The sequence below is a fragment of the Canis lupus genome, chromosome 11 (genome assembly GCF_048164855.1).
Source record: "Canis lupus baileyi chromosome 11, mCanLup2.hap1, whole genome shotgun sequence".
NCBI lineage: Eukaryota > Metazoa > Chordata > Mammalia > Carnivora > Canidae > Canis > Canis lupus.
Window position 1 is genome coordinate 66996802 of NC_132848.1, and position 19137 is coordinate 67015938.

General features: G+C 33.8%; 1 protein-coding gene across 7 annotated transcripts in view; it reads left to right on the top strand.

Annotated features, from left to right (window-relative positions):
- AFTPH (aftiphilin) overlaps positions 1-19137 on the top strand; it is a 66869-nt gene that overhangs the window by 41625 nt on the left and 6107 nt on the right. For 5 of the 7 annotated variants that reach the window (XM_072768612.1, XM_072768615.1, XM_072768613.1 and 2 more), the window contains 6 exons: positions 1785-1911; positions 2538-2594; positions 5453-5575; positions 11546-11606; positions 13151-13234; positions 17100-17223. In XM_072768612.1, the coding sequence (XP_072624713.1) occupies positions 1785-1911; positions 2538-2594; positions 5453-5575; positions 11546-11606; positions 13151-13234; positions 17100-17223 (576 nt within the window). The remainder of the gene's footprint in view (positions 1-1784; positions 1912-2537; positions 2595-5452; positions 5576-11545; positions 11607-13150; positions 13235-17099; positions 17224-19137) is intronic. The other 2 variants (XM_072768618.1, XR_012003624.1) reach the window with 2 other exon arrangements.

Below are 19137 nucleotides of genomic sequence, written 5' to 3' on the forward strand. Positions count from 1 at the left end.
GTAAGTAGTAGACAGTTTTTAGATAGCATGCATATTTGTTAGTTTCAAATATTCCAACTTACAAAGTTCTCTTAAAGCATCAAGGTTCTAAAATTTTCTTGTAACATTGTGTTGAAGTTTAAAAAATCATATTGTCCTACAAAAAACTCCCTGCTCCATTTTTGAACACTTTAAAAAATATTTCTAAATGGATATTGTCATCACTTTATATATTATCTTTTGACTTCTAGTATGATAGATGAGAATTTAGACTTTACATCTGCTATCCTCCATCATCTCTATATACTTATATTTTTTGTTGAGTTGATATTTGGTATTTGCATTATTGTATCATGTAAATAGTGCTCACTGTCCATTATTAGAGCTTCTTTCCAGATGTATAATTGCCTCTCTTTTTCATTTACTAAGTCTTTTCCTACCCTTCAGCAGCCTATTAGTACAGTTTTACTTAGGATCAAACCATTCCATTTTTTTTCCTGAGTCCTCTATGAGAGGACTCAGTCCTCCTGAGTCCTATTCTAATCTGGAATGGATTCAATCTAGGCTTCTTGTCTACATGTTGTCTTGGTAGTTCCCTTCATGTAGAGCCCATTTTGGTGAAGCACATCCTCTAATGCCTCCTGAGAAATAAATGGGTACATGGGTGGTAAAATTTTATTTTATTCTATTCTCCCATTAAATTTATAATTTAGGATTGTTTGTTGTTGGTATTCTGAAAATTCACAATGAAGTGTCTTGATAGAAATCTTTTCGTTCATTGGACTAAGTACTAGGTGTACGATGTTTCAGTATCGGGCAGTTCTCTTGTATTGACAATTACCTGCCCTCCATTGTCTTTCTGGATCTCCCATTAATTATTAGATGTTAGATGGTCTAGGTTGTTTTTCTCATTTCAAAGTTACTCTTATTCCTGTACTCTCTTGCATTTCATTACTATCCATGTCTGGACACATTCTCTCCCTCTTTACAAGTCTCTCCATCCCTCTTTGTGACTTCAGTGCTTACAGTGCAGGGTTTTAAGTACCTCTTAATTTCTTTAAAGATAGAGATTATGATTTGCTTCTTGGTTTTTGGGGGATGATTTCTGAGAAGAAAAGGGGACAAAGGTTTATGCTTTACCATCTTAAAACCTTTTAGATGTGTTATTTTAAAATATGCTAGTTGTCCAAATAGACCCAGGAATCTCCCCAAGAGACTCATTTTGGGGATATAGCAACTCTACAACAAAACAAACCATAAAATACAGGAAAATATTTTTTGCCTTACTAACAATAAGACCTAAACAGTAAAAACAACTTATTTAAACTGTAGAATTGTGGTCAATTAAATAATGATGCATTCTGTCTAATTGAACGTTACACAGCCATTGAAAAGGTATACATGTAGATGAAGAAATGCTTAAAATCTGAAAAAAATTTTCTATATGCTATAATTGCAGCTGCGTTATTGGGCCAAGACTTAAAGAGAAAGCACAAATATTAAATGACTGTAGTAATATGGTAGAAGGATGAGTGATTTCTTTTCTCCTTTTAAATATTTTTGTTTTACAATTTAAAAAAAAAACAGACTAGATTTTGGTTGGTTATTGGCAAATTGTTTCAAATGAGTTTAACTTAGCTATTTTAATAACTAAGTGGTAGTTGATTTTATTCAGATTTGTAATAATTGTATACTCATGTTAAACGCAAGATTTATTGGAATATATAACATTTCACCATCACATTAAAACTAGAATTTGTGGTGAAAGCTATTGCATAACCTGTTGTTGGTGGCTTCATCATCAGGGAACTGCTGGATGTGTGGACCGAGCTACAGGACATCCATGATGCACATGGCTTGAGATATCAGTGGGGCGGCTCCCATAGCAACAAGAAGCTTTTGTGCTCCTTGGGAATAGACACCCGAAACATTGTGAGTTTTGTTAGTACCTTGGAAAATCCTTTAGTGGATCTATAAGTGTTTTTAAATTCTGTTACACTTCTGATCAAGCTATGATAAGCTAGTTCCTCAGAAAAATAATTATTAGTTGTCTTAAAAACTAATTTATTTTGAATATGACTTTTTTTCTTAATGTTTATTAGGTTTTTTTTTCTTTTTAAGATTTTATTTATTTCATGAGAGAGAGAAAGGCAGAGACACAGGCAGAGGGAGAAGCAGGCTCCCAGAAGGGAGCCTGATGTGGGATTTGATCCCAGGACTCCAAGATCATGCCCTGAGGTGAAGGCAGACGCTCAACCACTGAGCCACCCAGGTGTCCCTGAATATGCCAACTTTTAAACATAAATCTGTCTAAATTTTTCTCTGGTCGTATGTTATTTTAAGAAAAAGTGGTTTTAGTGTTTTTTGTTAACTATAAAAAGAAAGGATTGGACTAAGATATCAAAAACAGAAGCCCATATGAGCAGTTTAATAATTTGTTCTATTTATGTTTCACAGTGTATATAATAAAGCATTGCAAGCATATTTTGTTAACTGTTTCATTGTATAACATGTCATTTTCTAAATAAATGTTCTTTTTCTGTAACACATGTATGTAGCTCTTCACGGGTAATAAGAAGCAGCCTGTTATAGTGCCCATGTATGCAGCAGGATTGGTAAGTACAAAAATGTCTGTGTGCAAATTTATTATCGCTGCATTCTGTAAAATTTATCTTATGTGGCATGACACGGAAAGTGTTTTTTAGGGGGCATTTAGTGTGGAAACATTAAATGAATAACTATTAATTTCCTTTAAGATCTCATAAATCCTTTCAAGTCTTGACTTAAGGACATTTTTCTATATTGTATTAATTAAAAACACTGTTTTGTTTTGAATTGAAGATTTAGTAACATAGTGCTCCTAATTCTCTCTAAAATGTACCTTTGGAGGTCTTGTTCTTTCTGCCTTTTTTTTCTCTTTTCTAAATTTGCTTTTAAAAAGTGGAAGCTAAAGTATCTGAAGACTGAGATATCATGTATTTTAATCCACTTCTGATCAATTTTAAATGATATAGTAGTGAAGCTGTGGATGTATATAAAAGCTTGGGAATACCAAATGCTAGTAATTGAAAATGAGCCACAATCCATAATTGGTCCTCAGTTTTTCCATTAATTTTTTAAAATATGTTCAATTTTGTTTTTTCAGATATGCCAGGTAGCCCAGGATAACTGAGGAATTTTCTTTCTGTACCTTATCAAGACTCAGTCACACTTTAAAGTTTGATGTGTTTGTGTTTTTTGGTGTGTCTTTAAGTTATTGGTGGACAAAAATGTTCTATTAAACTAGAAATATTTTTAAATTCTTACACCAATAACTACAAAATAAGGTAAAATACAATATTTAAGAAAAAAATAACTTGATATGGAATTTAAATTATACAACCCTTTATGTGCACGGGAAAGTGAATTTGCGGTGAAACTTGACCTTTAATCTTACAGACATTTTCATGAATAAACTTTAATTACTGGTAATGAATTGAAATGTTTTACTTTGTTTCATTTTTGTAGTTTTGTTTGTTTTATGGAATTAGGCAAAAAGTTTTCTGTGCTTCAGCTTTTAATCCATTTCTTCTCCTTTATAAGTGTAAATAGAATTTATCTTGTATTTTCAAAACACCTTGATTATCCTTATACTTTTTTCTGTTGTGATAAAAATAATGGAGAACATTCTTTAACTTTTGGTTATTTGTATTTCTTTTTTCCTCGAGGAGTAGCATTTTAAAGATTGTTGGTGTTAACTGTCACATTCTGAGTAGAAAGTATGAATTTAATTTGTAGGAGTTTTCATTCGGCACATGGGGAGCAGTAACCTACTTAATCCTTATGTGTAAGCCCAGCATATTAGCCAGTTCTTTTTAAATTTTGTGAGAAGTTAGAGACCAATGTTTTTGCTTTATTTTCCTACCTTAATTACTATCTTTCTTGGTAATAATTTTACCCTTTTTATAAGCTTTTAATACCAAAGTTGATTTAGTGAATATATATCTCTCCTTTACCATCTTTATGATGCTTTTACATTTAGAAATTTATTCTTTTTCATATCTGGTTTCCAATTTTAATTATACCTGAATTCTTCCCATGGTGCTTCAACCAATGAAATGTTTAGTATCTTTTGGTCTCATTTGGAGGAATAGGAGCTGAAATGATCATTTAAGTCACTGGTTCTCAGACCTTAATATGCATCAGAAATGTTTGGAAGACATGTTAAAACACAGAATGCTGGGCACCACCTCCAGAGATTCTAACTCAGTAAGGGTGAGGCTGCACATCTGACAAGTTACCAGGTGGTGCAAAAACTACTTGGGAACCACTTTGAGAACCACTGATTTGTGGGATGTTTCACTTTGGAAAAGTTGGCTAGCTGGGAATTGTTTGCTGCGTGCACTGTCGCTTTAGATAAGGGTGCACTAGAAAGCCTGTATAATGTATAAGCTATTGAGTTAGACCATGAATTTATTTTCAGTCAAGTTGCTGGCATAAAGCCTTTCACAAATAGCATTGTTAAGAATTGAATCTATAAATTGCTTTAGTTAGCATATGCCCTCTTTTATAAGAAGGGGAATTGTCCTGAAAACTTGTTTTTAGAAATGTATAGTTACCTTACTGTCTTAGCTGCTTTGATATTTTTCCTCCAGTAAAGGAAGATTTTGTGTGGTCTGGTTGATAAATACATAAGAGTTTATCAAGTATTATTTTAAAATGTGTTAAAGCTTGGTTTTTTTTTTTCAGGCCATTAACTGGTGATTACCCATTATTATTAGTGTTTGGTAGAGTATTGATACACATTGCTGATTTATTTTTCTTCTTTATTTCTACCTCCACCCTGAATTCATTCCTTTCTTACTCAAAAAGTGCGTTACATTTATAACACATCCAGTGGAACATGTAAGATGTTTTCCCCTCTGAAATAGCTGTGTCTCTGCTTTGTTAGCCCAAAGATCTAAGTATTAAGGTTCCCACCCTTTAGTGGAGATAGGATCAAATACTAAATTTACATTGAAGCAGGTAGACATCATCATCATGGATGGCAAGTTTTAGAATGCTCACTTCTCCAATCACCACCTTGGTGTAATGGGTACAAAGGGTGCCCTTTCCTGCAGTTTCAGTGTCTGAAATATCATAATATTGTTGGATTCTTAGGGCCTATTCTGTGTACTTGCCTCTTCCCTGCCCCTGCCATCCCAAATTGCTTATGCCTTTGTGTAGCAGTGATAACTAGGCACTTTAAAACCAATTGAATCTAAAATACAAGGTCTTGCTTCAAAAAGTTTGGATTCCAAAGGTACTATTGTAAAACATTTTCCATTATAGTGCTAGAAGATTGTCTCCAAACAAAATATAAGAATAGTTCATTTTTGTCTTTAGTGCTTTCCAAATGACTTGGTTTTTTTACTTTCTGCTAGATTGACATTCCCATAAAGTTGGAGTTGATTTCTCCCCCCTCTTCCACTAATAGCTAATATGCCTTTTTCAGGGTATGTTAGAACCCACCAAGGAACCATTGAAACCACTATCTGCTGCAGAAAAAATTGCTTCCATTGGTCAGACAAACACCATGTCACCAGAAATGAACACATGTACATCTGACCAATTCCAGGTAAAAATATCTGTATGTGTATTGATACACTTATGCATGTATACACACATGTGTCCAGACACAGTGTTTCCCATAATATGTAACTTTTAGTTTAAAATATTTTAAAAATTGGTTTAATGATGGACATGATTTTGATTACTTATTAATATCCCTTGGAATACAATAAACAAACGATCTTTAATTTTCAAAAAAAGGCACAATTTGAGAACTGGCTGGTTATGGGTAAGTCCTTTAAACCTATCTAGGCCCCAATTTCTTTACCTATAAAATGAAGACTTTGAAGCAGGCCTGTCTAAAAATCCCTTACAGCTTGAACATTGTATGATCATAATTATTGACACACCAATCTGGTAAGTACTGATTTTCAGAATAATTGGGAAACACTGCATTTACACAAACCCTTCAAATTTGCTAATGTGTGTTTTTCCTGAAGCCTACCCATTTTATAAAGTAATAAGATTAGGTGTGTTTATTACATCAAAAACTGTTGTTTTGAGAGTTTGAATAAAAGTGTTACTTAAGTTGAAAATGATGTGGCCTTTACCAAACATTATTTGGATTAAGAAAAAAGAAAACTGTCTTACCTTTCTTATCCTTCACCTCCTTGGCACTGTTAAGCACAATTTTTTTTCAGTCTAATATGTTTATTATCAAAGCTGCTCCCCTCGCTTTTTTATCTGGAAAAAAATTTGCTTACTCTTCCCACATCAAATTAGAAACTGACTCAGTGCTGGTTAAGCATTCTTTTTCAAAGATTGATATTTTTAAGTGAACATTACCATTTGTAAAACATCTGCTTTGTCATTTCTTACCTTCAGTATCATCTCAGTATCATCTTTAGTTATATCTAACACACAAATATGGACAGCCTTTCCCAAAATGTGTGTTCCATTGAATGCTAATCCCCAGAGATGTTCCATTAAAGAAGGGTTCCGAGGGAAGTAAGTTTGGAAATTTTTTCATCATACCCTGTAACCACCCTCGGAGATTCTCAACACACATTAAGCACTCTGGAGAATCCTGCAGTTAATAACCCTATTTAATTTTATTTCTTAAATTTAGTTGGCCACAGGATCCTTCTCTGCAGAGACCAGGGGAAAAGGGCCATAACACCTGTAGAACTAGTATTTTGAAGAATATACTTTAGAAAATAATGATATAAAGCAAAGTCCTACCCTTTCACGTGTGTTTCAAGGAACATTTAACATTACTGCTGTGTACCACTGTGGTTCATACTTGAGCATAACTTAAACATCCCTTTGAAGCCAATTCATTACTAGCACTGAAATAGTGGGCAAGGAAGCCTGAAGCATAAAATGCCTGGCCTTGTTGATGGTTGGGCAACAGGCAGGGTGATTTGGCAAATTTGTCTCCATAGGTAGAATCTGTCCTTAGTTATTCTCCGTTAATTGCCCTTGTATTATTGTTCTCTGGCTCTCCGCTTCCCTCCCAGGCCTGCCCTACATAAGCAGATTCCAAAATTACTTCTCCCACAGCACATTCCCACTTCTGCCTTATGCAGCATTTTTATTCCAACAGTGCTAGATGTTAGGAAAGTAATTTGAACTACCTGGTTCAAACTACCTGGTATGTTTACTGAAAATGAAGCCATTCTTTATTTGAGGCCACTTGTTGCTAGTCTTGCTAGCTGCCACCACCTCCTCCTCCTCTCCTCCGTCCAAGCACTTCTCTGTGTTACAGCCCCATAAGCTATTGCTTATTTTGTCAGTTAGCTGTCACCTGTCATTTTTGCCCCTAGTTGGTTTGACTTCTTATATTTCATTCTAGTCACACTTCATATCTATCATCTTCCTTACAGAATTTAATTGTAAATGACTAAAAGTCTAGATGATCTAATAAAAAAAAAGTGTGTCAATTTAATGGAACTTTTAATGGAAATTAATGTGTATTAATTAAATGGAGGTTAGTCATAGCTCCATGATACGTGTTTAGCTGCTGCTGTCTCTTTACACATATACACCCCTCTATATTTATGGTCAAAAGACTACTGTCCCCGTATTGATAGACAAGTATAGATATTTTCAGCAGCATTGAAGCATATCTAACTTTTTTGCTAGAAGATGGAACTTGGTCTCTTGCTAATTATATTTTAAAAACTTGATAATCACATCTGTTTAGTACACACACCTCTCTTTTTAAAAAATACACAAAGTATGAATTAACAAGTTTCATTCTGTACTTTTTTTGTGGTAGTTTGTGATCCTCATTAGCTTTCCCTTTTAGACTTTTTTGGGAACCAAAATAATATTTCCCAGTGGGAGTTGTTGTTCAGACTTCTTTCTGAATCAGCTTGAGCCTCTCTAGGTCTTCATTCTAACATACACACAATTACACTGGATATTTCATTATACATGTCGGGATTTTGTGCTGAGGTACCTCATCTTCTTCACCAGACTGTATGATCTTTGCTTGGCTCTATACCCCTGAATCAAGTTAAAATATTTTAAAAACATCTAAAATGCATTGTAAGATTCTCTTTCTATAAAGCGATGTTTCTTACCACTATTCTTTGGCAGGCTTGTATATATTATTGTTACTTTCTATTTTAGCCATGCAGTAATACACTACATCTTCCCATTAGTCATAATACCCCAAGGAAACAGCCATAGCCTTCAGTGCTGACAGTTCAGCAAAATATGTCAGGAAGGATCTGTTTAATACCTAATTATTTAGTTATTTATTTATTTTTGGTCAATCATACACCAAATCTTGCTTTTATGTTTTTATAGCGCCATCACTAACAGTGACTTTCAAACTTCACATTATTGTTTAATTCTCATTATGATATCTGCTTTCTCTTCTGTCTGTCCTGTTTCAATTTTGGTATCCATTGAATTTTTACTGTTTTTTTTTGTTTTTTTTTTGTTTTTTTTTTTTTCCCCAATTAGTTTGTACTCATTACTCTTGTAACCATTGCATCTCTTGTTTAAGAGCTGGATGACTTACTAACAACTGTTCCTGGTGTTTTTTCCAGGATACTTTTACCTGAAAAGATAGCTTTATGGGCAAAAAGCAGTAGTGATACTTTTGTTGTTTTGTTTTTAAATCTTCATTCACTGAATTTTATGGTCACATCATTCACGGTGCTGCTACTGATTCCCCTCTTAGTAAGATCAGTATGTCAACCACATCTTATCCACTGCTGAGTAGAGTCAGCTCTCTGACCAGCAGTTATTTATCTAGCTAGTCACTACTTAGCAAATATCCTCTTAGGCCATTTGATGTGGCTGTTCCATTTGTGAATCAGAATTTTAAAGTTAGAAGAAAGGAAAAATGATTATATGGCATTGTTCTCTCTTTTTACATTAAGAGAACATATTTGGAAAGGCTAAATGATGTATGCCTCTGATCTGTAGCCTCCATTGGTTTGGGGGAGTGAGGTGGGTTCTGCTCTTTTCTTTTTTTAACAGGCATTCTTTGTCTTTCACACAAGTCATTCACAAATGACATGATCATCTACATAGAAAATCCCAGTGAATTTACCAGAAAACCATGGTAATGCCAATAGGTGAATTTGACAAGATTTTGGGATATCAGATCACTATATAAAAATAAGCTGTATTTTTAAATATCCTAAAAACAAGTGATTGGAAATTGAAGTAAAAAGCATGTTACTTGCCAAAGCAACAAAACCATGAAATATTTAGGGATAAATGTAAATGTACTTAATTTTTCTTCTTTCATTTTTTATTTCAAGTTTTTATTTAGATGCCAGTTAGTTAACGGATAGTGTTTTTGCTCTTTTTATTATGACCTTTTCTTCCTTAGTGCTTTTAGTTGCTGCAGTAATCACTTTTACCACATTGCTTGAGGTTGTTTTAGTGCTTCATTCAGTGCTTTCTCTTTAAGTAGCCCTCCTCACCAGTGCCATTAGTTAGCTTATAATTGCTAATGTCTCCTGTTTTACTTCTGTCTTATTTCCACTAAATATTGACTAGTGTTTTAGTACCTCATTATTATAATATTGGCTATGTTTTCAAAATGCCACATACCTGTATGAGAATCTAAAATTCCAGCAAATCATTGAAATATTTCTAAGCAACCAGCTAACTGACATCGTTTAGATAAAACATGTTAATGAAAGAGCTTTGCTTTCTTCAACCAGAAATTTTGTTAGTGCATTAACCTGGTTGTTGTCCATCCTGGGTGTTGTCTAACCAGTAAAGGTTTCTTTCACTGGTCTCTGAGTAGAATAATAGAAGTTGAATCTGTTGGGATACTTAGAGCTTTTCATTTGTTTGTTTTTGAGATCAGCTAACAAAGATCTTTTCTAAATGTTTATTAATCATGCAGATAAGTTATAAATCAGATTTTCGCCAGCATTATTTTTTATTTTATTTGGAATAATTATAGGTTCACAGGAAGTTGCAGAGATAGTACAGAGGAGATGCTTTGTACCTTTCACCAGTTTCTCCCCCTAATTACATCTTTCTTAATTATAGCCCAATATCAAAACCAGAGATATGACTTGATTACAATGTGTGTGTATAGCTCTATGTCATTTTGTCATGTGGGTAGATTCGTAAAACCACCACCACAATCAAGATACATGAACTCTTCCATCACCATAAAGAACTCTCTTAATAGACCTCCCCACCCCCAGCTATCCCCAACCCTCTGGCAACCACTAATGTGAGGATTTTGCTTTGTTTATACCTCCCTCCTCAACCTCCAGTCCTGACCTGATATAGGGAAGACTAAATGCATATAGTAACATGCCTGTCATTTGTATCCCAATTATCAAGACAATTGTATTATAATATCATGGGATTAGACTTTCAAAAATAACCAATTCATGCTCCTTTCCTATAGGGAACAAGCAATTATCTATACACCAATATAATATAATGTTTTAATAGTACCTACCTTACAATAAAGCATAGTGGTAAGCAATAACCAAAAAAAAGCAACGTGTTGGTATTAAGAGTCTATCAGAACCCAGGTTGTTCCAGTAAATGTTGTCAACACCATCCCCAAAATAAAAAAAGAAAATCAGGATTTTCTTGTTAAGATTTTTTTCTTAAGATTTTTTTCTTGTTAAGATTGTTCTTAAGGCAGTGATCATTTTTAAATGTTTTGTATTACCTTCCATCTTACATGTATAATTTACTCAATTTATCTTTATGTGTTTGGCAGTCAACAAAATTTAAAAACCCAAAATAGTCAAATGGAACTCTGATTATGCTTTTAAGTATGTTAAAAATTAAATTCTGATGCTGACTATAAGTAATTTCTAAACTGGAGAAGTTGATTTTAAAAATTCTTTTAATTTTAAATGTAGTTTCTGTCCCGTAATTTTCTTTATAATTTGGGGAATTGTAAAGAACCGGAGACCTTAGACTTTAAACCTTCTTATTTTATATGCAAAGAGACTAACTAAATTAAGCCAGATATGGTCATATAACTAGTTATTTAGTAGTTACTTAGTCTTGAAAAATGCCGATCTCCTTATTTTCATATAGTACCTTCTGTATTGCATTAGACCGTCCTCTGAGAAATTTTAAGTGGCTAGTTATTTAATATAAAGTAGATCACTCGTTAGTGAAAAAAGTTAGTGATTTTTTAAAATATCTGTATTATAATCTAGCCAATAGTTTAGATCATAACTTGAGAATAGATTGAAATCTTGACATAGAATCAGTCCATAAAAATCTGTTTGAAAATGTAAAGTGAATTCCTTTTCTCAGAGAGTTTTTTTAAATTACCAATAAGCTGTACTTTGTCAATTTTTCAGTTTCAGTTCGTGTTCATATTTTTAAGTAACCTTCTGAAATTGTAAATTATCCCAATTTTGTCTTTAGGTACTTTATTGCCTAATGATCTTGCTATAATAGTTTTTGTTTTTTGGGGTTTTTTTGTTTTTTGGTTTTTGTTTTTGGTTTTTTAAGGATTCTTTATGTTGCTATAGCCTGTACTGATTAATTTTGATTTTTTGGTTTTCAACTCTAGGAGTCTCTACCACCCGTCCAGTTTGACTGGAGTAGCAGTGGCCTTACTAACCCTTTAGATGGTACGTCTCTCCGTAGAGCCTCTAGCACCAGAGCTAGAGTTAAGAAAGCTACAAAGTTCAGACAAACTTCTCTCTGCTGATTTCCTTTTTTGTTTGAACATAACTTCTTATCTTTGGAAATTCAGGCTTTCTTTCTGAATAGTAATTGCTCAAAAAAAAAAAAAAAACAGCTGTTACTATTATTAAACAGTATTAAGTACATAAGTAGGTGGCAGTAGCTAGGTAAAATTTTAATTTCTTTATCTTAAGTCAAAAACAAGCTTCTTTATTTTTTACAAGTATCTAAGTAGTTGAAATGATATTTTAGGTAGAACCAGTTTACTTGAAATTTGTTCCTGTAGTTTTAATTTATGGAATTTTCTTGGATGCAAAGTCTTGTGGCTAGAGGCTGCTTAAAAAAAGCACAAAGCACAATTATATAACCAAAAACAGTGTGCAAATAGATCATATTTATTGACTCAAAGTAGTTTTCAGATTTAATAATATTTTATAGAGCACTTATGCAAATGGAAAATGAATGATTTTCATGATCCTTTTCTAAAACTTATCTCAAAATACTAGTAGGTAGTTCTAGAAATAATTGGTTTCTCTCATGGCTTCAAGAGAAAATCCTGGAAAAGGAATAACTTATCCTAGTAATGTGGGTCTTTAAAATAAATGACACAAAATGCTCGTTTTCCAGTGTGCTGACACCACAAATTTTGATTGGACCCTAAGATACAATTATCCTTATTCCTTATACTTTATAAGTTATTTGAGCCATTGTCTAAAACACCCGTCATTCCATCAGCTTTGCCTTAGACTGGGGGTCCTAGATCTGGAAAGCATCCAATTGAATAACAGTGCTGAAGGAAAGCCTGGATGCACCTTTTGCTGTTGTCTGGTGTCTTGAATATTCAGTCAAATCATCATGCTTTTTATTAACAAACAACTTCTTTAAAACTGTATACTATTTCTGATTACTGTTTCAGAGTTAAAGGGGAACAGTACAGCTTGAGGTTGCACATCAGGGTAGGGCAGTAATGATAGTCCTTATTAATGTTATTTTAATTTAAACCAAGTTAATGTATTGGTGCGTGTCCTGAAACTGACAACTTTGTCACTTTTTAAAAATCATTAATTTGAAACCAACATTACTAACATGGAAGATTGATTTGGGCATGTACAGTGATTTACTGTTGGGTTGAGATTAAAGTATTGTTTCCCTTTAACGGGTATACTTTCCCCTTGGTCTTTCTGGTATGGCTTTGAGTTTTGATTGAAAGAACTGAACTCCTAACTAAAACCTTACTAAGTGTTAAATTATTTACTTTGTACATGAGAAAATGTACATTGAATTATTAAATTGTTACTTTAGAAATGTCCTTAGTAATGAAAAACTAATACTGTACACATTGTTTTAATGTTGATTTTAAAATATGTAATGACTACTAATTATAACCTGCATGTTCAAGTGTGTGTCTTACCCCTTTTTACACATAACCCCTCCTCCCTTGGCTTACCTTCTGTGTGGCTGCCTACCAACACGGTCACTGAATTTCAAGCTAGTGGAGGTTCCACTCTTCTGAACCTTGATTTCTTTGGGCCCGTGGATGACAGTAGCTCTAGCAGCAGCACCACAATCCCAGGTCAGCAGAGTGTTAAAACCACAATTCTAGTTTAATTACTAAAAGCATGACCACATCACTTGACTTTCCTATAAACAAGGAAACAAGTAGTTGTATTCTCTATAATATCTTTCTAATACTTTTCTTTTATCTATTGTTATTTTCTAGTATCTGACTATAACAAATGATTTCTGTAAAACATGTTTTAAAGAAAGCTTTCTCAGTGTACTATTCAGAGCTGAAAGTAGTTTCTAGGAATAAAGTAGCCCTAATATCTTTAGCCAGTTAAAGGGAAGGTTTGTTTGTGGGTTTTTTTTCTTTTTCCTGTAAGTGGAAAATGTGATATTTTATATGCTTATTTTTAAAAGCATATTCTATAAAGTCATTTAAAAAAATACGGGTTTAGAAATATAAGGATATTTTAGTATACAAAGATGACTTTACATTGTAGTGCCTGTGATAATAGAACCTCTACAAATTCTAGCAGTTAGTTGTTTATTAATGCTAAATGTATAATTAGGTTCCAAAATGTTAGAGTCTAGCACTGAGTTATATATAGGTCCCACATAGAATTTATGTAGCCCTTAAATAGAAAGTATTCTGTTAGTTTTTCATGGAGAAAAAAAAAAAAAAACTGTTACAGAAGTCATAGTAGAAAATAATTGCTATGAGAAATTAAAAACTAGAAATTAAAACTTAATGGAGTGCCTGTTAAATTAATGTTCAGCCCTGCGAAGTTCAGTTTATTGACCAAAGGACTAATGTACTTTGTCATTTTTTAACTGAATAAAAGATTAAAATATAATGGCATTTTTATGTTTACATTTTATTCAATATGATTTTAATGAGTCCCTGTCATCCCACCTTGTGATCTGGTAATCATGCCCATTGATCACCGGACAGCTGTTGGGGTGCTATATAGATGCTGATGCCCAGAATGCGTAGCAAGGATCCCTGTCTGTGCCCTCTAGCAGCCAGTTACACAGCCAGCCTGGTTCCTGAGAATTTGCTGGTTTTGTTCTATTCCACTTGATATCCTGTCACCCACTTCAGGAGCCATGGTGGGAAATGGGGAAAACCATAAAAGTCAGATAAGGGTGGGCCTGGAACCCTGAACATCTTTCTCCAGAATATGGTTATTGAAATCTGATCCTGCTATGAGGAAGTTCCAAGGCCATTTGATAGAATGACTGGATTTCTCAAATCTAAGCCCCTGGTTATCATTTTCATTATTTCCAAGATTTTGCAAGCAGATAAAAAACCAATCTGTCTGGTTTTGACTTCAAAATGTTATTTTACTATTTACTCAAATTACTTCTAAAATACATTTGAGCTATGGAATGACCGGGGTGAGCCTAATTAGCTGTTTTTAATACTTAATTGGGGGAAAAAAAGACAACAAAAACTTGTGTATCAGTTTCCTTATTTTACCATATTCCCAAGAATGAATTACCAAACTCCCATTTTTAATTTGCTCTCAGATTTGTTTTGTCATGAACTGTACTATAGTTTACATGGGGTCACTATTTTTGGACACCTAAAACCTGGTTTAAATTTAATTTTTGGTTACATTTCAAACTCCGTTAAGAACACAAATAAGAAGTATACAGAAATTACGTGATAACCAGGCTCAAAATACACACAGAAGAGCAAGTGGTTTCAGAGGCTTAGAGCTGTAATGGAAGTGAAATTAGCATGCTCAAATGCAGTCCTCATTATTTTGGAACCTTTTAAATATTTTTGTTCCATATTTTCATTAGTATGCTCTAGCCGCTATATAAACTTGATTACTATAAATTTGCTTTGGCTTCTTTTTATTGCTATTGGGTTTTGTTAAAACTTACCATCAAGCTACAGGTATCAACACTTTTCTCAGTGTTCCAGTTCACCACTTGCTTGCACTTTTTCTGACTTGTTTCTGGGAAAGTCATTTTGTCTTAGCTTGCGGTTATTTAATTATTTTGTGTGTGAGACTTAGGAGGTTGGCATAGAACTTGGTTGGCTAGCTTTAGTTATGTAACTAAACTATGCCTCATTAAGGTTCTGAAAAAAAAAAACAAGCAAACTCTTCCATTAAAAAAATTACTCTCCAATAATTAGTGTAGAGTAAGTTATCTTATTTTTGAAAAATATAAAATAGTCACGGTATCATGTACCTTCCTTTATTTTTTTTTTAATTTTATTTTTTATTTCTTTGGTGATGGTGGTTGTTTTGTTTTGGGCTAGGGAGTTTGGGTTTTTTGTTGTCTTTTTTTTTTTATCTCCCACTTTATTCTTTGACAGCCAAGTGGCCAGTATTTTTCAAACTCAACCAAATTTTTACTACCACTTTTCTGTTGCCAGTCAGAATACAGTTGTTTATTCTGCATTATATATTAGACATCAGCTTAAATTTTGTGGTTACTTAAAATCTAACCTTTCATAAAGTAGAGGAAGGAGGTACTTTTGGTTCATTTCGTTCCTTATAGGCATCTACAATTTTTTAGATTTTAATTGAAACCTATATACTTACAGAGATACAAATAAAGGACCTCATTAAGTATATTTTGAAATTGTACCTTAATGAAATATTAAGAACTTGGGAGAGTCAACAAACATTTTCTATAGCCTTCCTCCCTTGTTGGACATAATAACTGTGGAAGCTGCTTTTGCTTGTTTGATTTCTGTAAACATCTGAGATCTGTGTTTACATCTGCTAGGTATCTGCAAAGTTGGTTAATAGAAGGCAGTTCCTGACTTTCTTAGCCTTAAAATATCTTAAAAAGAAGCTTGTTAATAACATTAATATTTACATTTATATATAATTTTCTATCTTCAGAGAAATTATAAGTAAGGATTGATGAAAGTATAAGACATTGTTCCTTATAGTCTGCTTTTCTGCTATATTCTGAAACTACTAAACTTTTTATCTCAAGTAATTTGCTGGTACCACAGAGAGTAGAGGATTGATTGATTTTTTTTAATCTGAGTCTCTATTAACTAAAGTTGAGCTTGAGTCAAAAATGTTTAATTGTTCGTTTCAGTGTTTTTGTAGTCATTATTACTTAATATAAATCTATATCCAAGGGAAATATAAAAATATATGTGTATATTTAGTGAAGTCCAATCAAAGCTAACAAATCAGCTTCATTTTGAATTCCTTAAAACCAGACTGGATATGAGACCATAGAAATATAAGTAATCCTTGAGACAATTTTCATTTTGTCTAAAATTAGTGCTCTTATTAGTTTTTCTGGGAATATTTTACCCTCCCTGCTTCGGACCTGAAGAAAGAACATGTGGTATATAATTTATCTTTAGCACTAATTTGATGCTTTGAGTAATAGTTCGTGTCCTCAGGGCATCAGAATATATTTAACCAAGTCATTTACCGTATTTGAGACTTTAGATTAGCTTCTGAATCTTTTGGTGTGGAAGAAAGTGTAATGGAGGTAAAATGGTTACAAACGTGTAGAGGGAGAGAAAACTTCAAAAATGAGGTTTATCAGTCCATTTAAAAATTGAAGTATCATATAACAAACAAATCATATGTGCTCTCTATGCAACATTGATAACTTTCATATTGCTAACTAATCCAAAATTGAGTTTTCTATAACAGATAGAAATTTTAGAAGTATTTGCATATCTACTGCATAAATGTTAGATGAATTAAGGCTGCATTTATACCAAAGTGAGATCCTAAAAGTATTTTCCTACTTTATAAAAATTCTGAAATGTGAAATCTATAATTTAAAAAACAAATACAATACTACAGCAGTCTAAAGACCTTTTGTGCTCATAAAAGACTCAGATGTTTACAGAATGAGTGCCTTTTGCATCTTGGATCATGGCTGATTGAGTAACGCACTGCAACTTGCCCTCACTGACTGTTGTTTTATACTATAAGGTGTGGATCCAGAGTTGTATGAGTTAACAACTTCTAAGCTGGAAATCTCCACCTCAAGCCTAAAAGTGACGGATGCATTTGCAAGACTCATGTCCACAGTAGAGAAGACAAGCACATCTACCAGGTAAACAGCTAGTGTTCATTACACCTTGCTTTGAATTCTATGTTAAACAAAACAGCTCTAATGGGAAAGCAAGTAAGTTGACAGTATTTCAATATATTGTATTAAAATTCACTTCTTATTTATAAAAATCAATAAATGATGCCTCATTCCAGAAAACAGTTATCAAATTATGTTTAATTGTGAACTCTATTAGAATAGAGCTATTTCATGAGAGGCTGGGAAGGGCTGACAGATGAGGTTTTCTTTTTACCCCACCCCCATAAACTTTGTGGAGAAGAATTCTGATTAAGTATTGAGATCATAAGCCATTGTAGAAACAGTCCCTCTCCCTTCATAACCACTGAGCTGATCATCTGTGGGAACTCACTTTCACACTCCCAGAGTCACTTAAGCTAATCTTGCTACTCCTGACCTAAGATGGAGTAGGCGATGGCTACTATTTTATTTTCTGCATTATTGCTGATGTGCAGCACCTCTAACTTGGGATGTGAAGCCTTGCTTTGCCAAGCTTTCTGGGAGGCCCTTCAGGGGCATGGCTTTTATAGAAAAGCAGTGTTGGAACCAGACAGAAAGAATGTCACTTGGGCCCCTGTGCTCAGGATTCAGGAAACCTTTAGTTTTACATAATTTAGCACTGGAACAGTAAGCCATGCTTACTCCCTTGACACGTTAGCCATAAGAATAGGCCAGTTCCTAATAAGAGGTAGTCATTGTGAACCAGGAAATCACTACTGCGATAGCAAATACTGGTTGATAGGGGTACCATCTTTGTTGTTCCAAATCCATTATTCGTCAGCATTTTCAAGTGGAAATATTTACCTGCTAGTTGCTCGCTTTGGCAAAAGTATTATAGGCCTTACTCCTAAATAAATCCATTCTGCCTCCAGGTCAGATTCAGATTTATCTCTTTAATCAGTTCTTCTGTAGAAAAACATCCATTTAAAAAGCCCTTTTTTCTGGGGATCCCTGGGTGGCGCAGTGGTTTGGCGCCTGCCTTTGGCCCAGGGCGCGATCCTGGAGACCTGGGATCGAATCCCACGTCGGGCTCCCGGTGCATGGAGCCTGCTTCTCCCTCTGCCTGTGTCTCTGCCTCTCTCTCTCTCTCTCTCTCTCTCTCTCTCTGTGACTATCATTAAAAAAAAAAAAAAAAAAAATTAAAAAGCCCTTTTTTCTTATGAATAATAAATGCTTACCGGTCTTAAAACTTTGATTTGAATTATCACATTGCCTTTCAAACTGTATTCTTAAATATCCATTCATTAAACCAGATATGTATTATTATTTATAATTATGAAAAGGCATTTTTACTTATTTCATAATTATGAATCTCCTTAACTTTTCCCTAGAATAATTTATGGCATGCACACACCACAGATTGTCATTCTCCTTGCTCCTGTTTCTTTGTGGTAACGCCTCCTGGCACTAGGAAGGCTTCCTATTTAGTGAACCTATTTGCAAATGAATCCTCCGTGGATTATTTTTGCTTATTTCCTAATTTTTTCTGTCTCCAAATCATATTTTCAAATCGAAAATCTTCTCATACAAATTTCTCATCCATTTTTTCTATAAATGCATCAATAGCCAAAGCTACTACACATTTGACTTTTTAAAAAAGTACTGATGCTTTTATTGTTTGAGCTTTCCCCTGCCATTTTTAGGGCAACCTTTTCTAAAGACGGTTGTACCATTTTGTTACTTTTTTACCTCTGCTGTCTGACTGAATGAATTGTGGTAGTTTCCAGTCCCATGATGAGAATTAGTCTTTGTGCCATTAGGAGGAGCTCTACACCACATTGTCAGCTTGCTTGCTCTCCTAATTGTTGTTTTACTCATTCTTGAAACATCCCCTGTACACCAGGCAACCTGAACAACTCCTATCACTTTAAGAAATTATCTTCATCATTTCCCTTACTC